The following is a 4208-nucleotide window of genomic DNA, read 5'->3' as shown; positions in this document are numbered from 1 at the left end:
CTACTTTAGTTTTATGAGTAAGGAAGAAGCTAGATTTTAAATCACGTCAAAATGGTGTGTTTTAAGTTCTTTCACTTAAAACAGAAAACAAATGCAAGTAAGGATTGTTTCTCATAATTATTGCTAGCCCAGGCAACGCCGGGTATTTTTGCTAGTGCATATCTAAATTTTTATATACAGTATAACCCTGATTTAACGATTGTCAATAGACTGGAAAAAGTTATCGTTAAATCAAGGATATTGTTAAATCAAGGAGAATATGCATTCAGTGCAGTCAAATCCGGACCACGGAAATGTATCATTAAATTCAGGAAACCGTTCAAACGGGGTAATTTCTAATGTCTAATGTTTGTGCTTTGAAAGAGTTAGCTCTTTCCAGATTTTCAATGGTATATTAAATCAAACTGTATCTTAAACATCATGACAAAGGAACTGATTTTCAGTTTCGTATGGTTGCTAAAATGCCACCATATAAATTTTGAACTTTTTTTAATTGTTCTTTTTTTTCAGGCAGTTGATGAGCTACGCCTACAGTCCTGAATTATCTGTCACTTAAGCCTTAGTAAGTGCTAAAAAAAAGGTCTACATGCAAGCTACTTAAGTAATGACTGCAACATCACGAGCTTCATTAAACCTAATTGATGTAGTTCAAAACATACTGACCTGTTTTAGAATAAAAATCAAATACATATGATACAAAAACCACATTTTCATCATGAATAAAATATTTTAACTAATGCTAGTTAGAAATCGCTTGATCTAGAAAAAAATAATCTATCTTGGACGACAAGATGAATATCAAAACTGAACCATCCTTTAAAGCTGCAATTAAGACTTAAAAGAACAAAGGAGAAGCCCACGTGTTGTGAGCATTATCAGAAACATTCAATGCAAAAAGGAAAAAAACAGGAAGCCTTTTAGTTGTTTATGTCATGATAGAGAAAAAAGATTCCCTTTAAAGGCGTAATAGTAAAAAAAATTTAATGATGGAAGAATCTCAAGGTACATCAAGAATAGACGCTGCAGGAAAACCATATTCGTGTCATGAGTGTCAAAAGGCATTTTCTCATAAAAGAAACTTAACCGTTCATTTAAGAGTGCACTCTGGGTTGAACCCTTACACTTGTGATGATTGCCAGAAAACATTCCCTTCGGCAGGTTACTTGAAACTTCATTGTAACCTAAAGCACGCGGAAAAAAAGTTCTCTTGTTCCTTTTGTCAAATGACGTTTTCTACAAAAGACTCCATGGAGCGTCATTTAAGAATCCATACCGGAGAGAAGCCATATTCTTGCGATGTTTGTCAAAAGGCATTTTCAGAAAAAGGGAACCTAAAGGTTCATTTGAGGGTGCATACTGGAGACAGACCGTACACATGCGATTATTGTCAGATGAAATTTGCTTACAAAGCACACTTGAAGTACCACTTAAGAAAACACAATGAAGACGAGCCATATTGTTGCGGTTTCTGTCGATTGAAATTCACCAAGCAAGAAAGCCTGAAGCGTCACTTAGAAACACACATTGGACCGGAGCCCTATTTATGTCAACATTGCCAAAAAACCTTCGCTCGGGAAGACCACTTGAATGCTCACCTAAGCGTGCACTCTGAAGCGGAGCCCTACTCATGCGAGAACTGCGAAAAGACCTTTGCTCGGAGAGTCGACTTGAAAACTCACTTTTTAAGAGAGCACAGTAAAGATGACGCATATTCATGTGAACATTGCGAAAAGTCATTTGCGCAGAAAAGCCACTTGAAATCCCATTTAAGAGCACACCTTGAGAAAAAGATATATACGTGTAACTACTGTCAAAAGACTTTCTCCGTTGTGAGAAGCCTTAATCATCATTTAAAAGTGCACTCTGGGGAAGAGCAATACTCATACTCCTGTGACTACTGTCCGAAAAAATTTACTTTGGCAGGGAACCTGAAGCGTCATTATGTCATGAAACACACCAATCAAAAGCCCTATACTTGTGAGTATTGTCCAAAGGCATTCGCCGAGAAAGGGCAGCTGAAGATTCATTTACGAGTGCATACTGGGGAGAAGCCTTTTTCTTGCGATCTTTGTGAGTTAAAATTTACTTGCAGAGCAAGCGCGAAGCAACATTTAAGGGTGCACACTGGAGAAAAGCCGTTCTCTTGCGAATACTGTCAGTTAAAATTTACTCGGAACTATGGACTGCAGCAACATTTAAAACTGCACGCTAGAGAGAAAAGTCATGTCAACGCGACTAGTGTCTCATAACGTTTCATAGAAAATCAGAGCTGAATCATCATTTAGAAATGCATGATGGAAAAAAGCCGTTTTCTTTTAAGCATCGTCTAACGATGTTTTGTTGGAAAGATTGTCTAAAGCATCATACTGGAGAAAAGCCATTAGGGTAACGGCACCGTTAACAGACATGCTTAAGACATCGCTCTCGGGTTAACTCAATTCTCTGAGCCTTTTAATATACTCAGACTTTTAGAACTACATTTTTCTCTCAAGCAACCACATCTGAACCAACGTTTGGCTGTTTCTGGATCCTCTGAATTAGTTAATTCCATTTTTATTTGCTGAATTTCAAAAAAATAGGTCCGGCCCCCAGTAAAAAACGGCGACAATTCTGATGATACCCAGTAACAGATAGGATGAGGAAAGGATTAGTAATGGACAGAATTCCCCTTTTCTCTTGAAAATGTGCAAAAGTTCTTTAATTTTTGATCAAAAACCTTATAAAATTCGAATGAACATGAAACACCGGCAGTCCTTGTGGTTTCTGTTCATAACCTTCCACCACTGCCTTCTAAATACCAACCCGGCTCATAAAATTCACTCTGATAACACTAGATGGTTGCACCATATTCATGGGTCGCAGCAAGATCAGTTATACCCGTCAAAAATTCTTATTTTCAGTAAGTTACCGCCCTATAGCCCGGGCTAAGGCAAAAATACATGAAATATACCGCCAGCTCAGTTGAACCGAATTAATTATTCGAGTTGGGTTCGAGTTCGGTTATAACCGAACCATTGTTTCGGTCACTCGTCTGGTCAGTGTTAATTCTGAATTAGTTACCAGTTAGTTTGGCACTCTATGCTTCCTTAAGAGGTTTTCCACCTCCAGCTCAGTCACTCCTATGCCGGGCTGATGAGTGGTAATAAGCATGAAACTGCAGTCCTCGGCTGGAATTGACTAAGCTGGCGGTATATTTCATGTAAAAATTCTTATTTTTTAAGTTGAAACTTACTACTGTCTGTTACTGGTGCCGTTACCGTATCTTGTGATTATTGTCAAAAGGCATTTGCTGAGAAAGTTACATTAAAGATCCATTTTACTGTGCAGACTAGAGAAAAGCCATTTTCTTTTGAGCATTTTCTAATGTTTTTTTTTTTCTGATGGAGTTGCATTAGAAGCAGTCTTTTGCAGACCTAGAGCGTTCCCCAGAAATAGCAACCGTTCTTTCATCTAGCACCACTATCGGCGGCTGGTTTTACCACAAAAATTCTGACGCCCAGTTTGCCCAACGTTACATCTCATTACTACGTTAACCTCATAAAAGTAGGCAGAGCACAATCCATGTCGCAACACTATTGAATTCTGTGCCATGTTCTCTCCGACTTTTTGCGGCAAAATGTCTCTCAAACTCCGTAAAACAACCACGAGAACATGGCGCAGAATCCAGCTGTGTTTCAACATGGATAGTGTTCTGTTGATGTTTATGACTAGGCTTGCCAGATTTCTGAAATGTTCAACCGGGACACCGGAATGCCATGCCCCCCCCCCCTCGCCCAGCACCGTTAGCATTCAAATCTGTACACTCCGGTGGCTGATTTTTGGAGCGTTTTATAGGGCAATTTATTTTCAATGCTATGCATAAATGTTACTAATTATGAACCTAAGATATGGGAAGAATATGGGCAGATAAAATTGGAACATTTAACTTCCAAGATGCAAATATTTACACCTTAAAACACTTTGAATGAGGAATAAAAAAATTGAACAATGTTTAGATATACTTTTCATTTTATAGGACATTTTTATTGAGTACTTTTTGGTTTTAATCTTGTTGTAAAAATCCTCGCAAGCTAATCCGGTATTAATTCTACAAGTCAATGTTACAAATGATAAAGTAATTATCCTAAATAATCCTTCACAATTAATTATTCTTAGACCTTCTTGGTCATTTAAATCAAATTTATATTTTCCGGGACATGAAGTAAACT

The 4208-nt window shown here is 37.7% G+C and overlaps 1 protein-coding gene across 1 annotated transcript; it reads left to right on the top strand.

Annotated features, from left to right (window-relative positions):
- The first annotated feature begins 979 nt into the window (after window positions 1–979).
- LOC129227406 (gastrula zinc finger protein XlCGF57.1-like) lies at window positions 980–2379 on the top strand. Its single transcript, XM_054861959.1, has one exon. The coding sequence runs from the start codon at window positions 984–986 to the stop codon at window positions 2247–2249; it is 1266 nt and encodes a 421-aa protein (XP_054717934.1). The 5' UTR covers window positions 980–983; the 3' UTR covers window positions 2250–2379.
- The last annotated feature ends 1829 nt before the right edge of the window (window positions 2380–4208 follow it).

The sequence above is a fragment of the Uloborus diversus genome, chromosome 8, assembly GCF_026930045.1.
Source record: "Uloborus diversus isolate 005 chromosome 8, Udiv.v.3.1, whole genome shotgun sequence".
NCBI classification, from domain to species: domain Eukaryota; kingdom Metazoa; phylum Arthropoda; class Arachnida; order Araneae; family Uloboridae; genus Uloborus; species Uloborus diversus.
Note: the sequence above shows the minus strand (reverse complement) of the source record. Positions and strands in the feature narration are given on the sequence as shown.

Bases quoted from the DNA above. Each gene is read 5' to 3' on its own strand.
- LOC129227406 (XM_054861959.1), top strand. From the start codon at position 984: ATGATGGAAGAATCTCAAGGTACATCAAGAATAGACGCTGCAGGAAAA.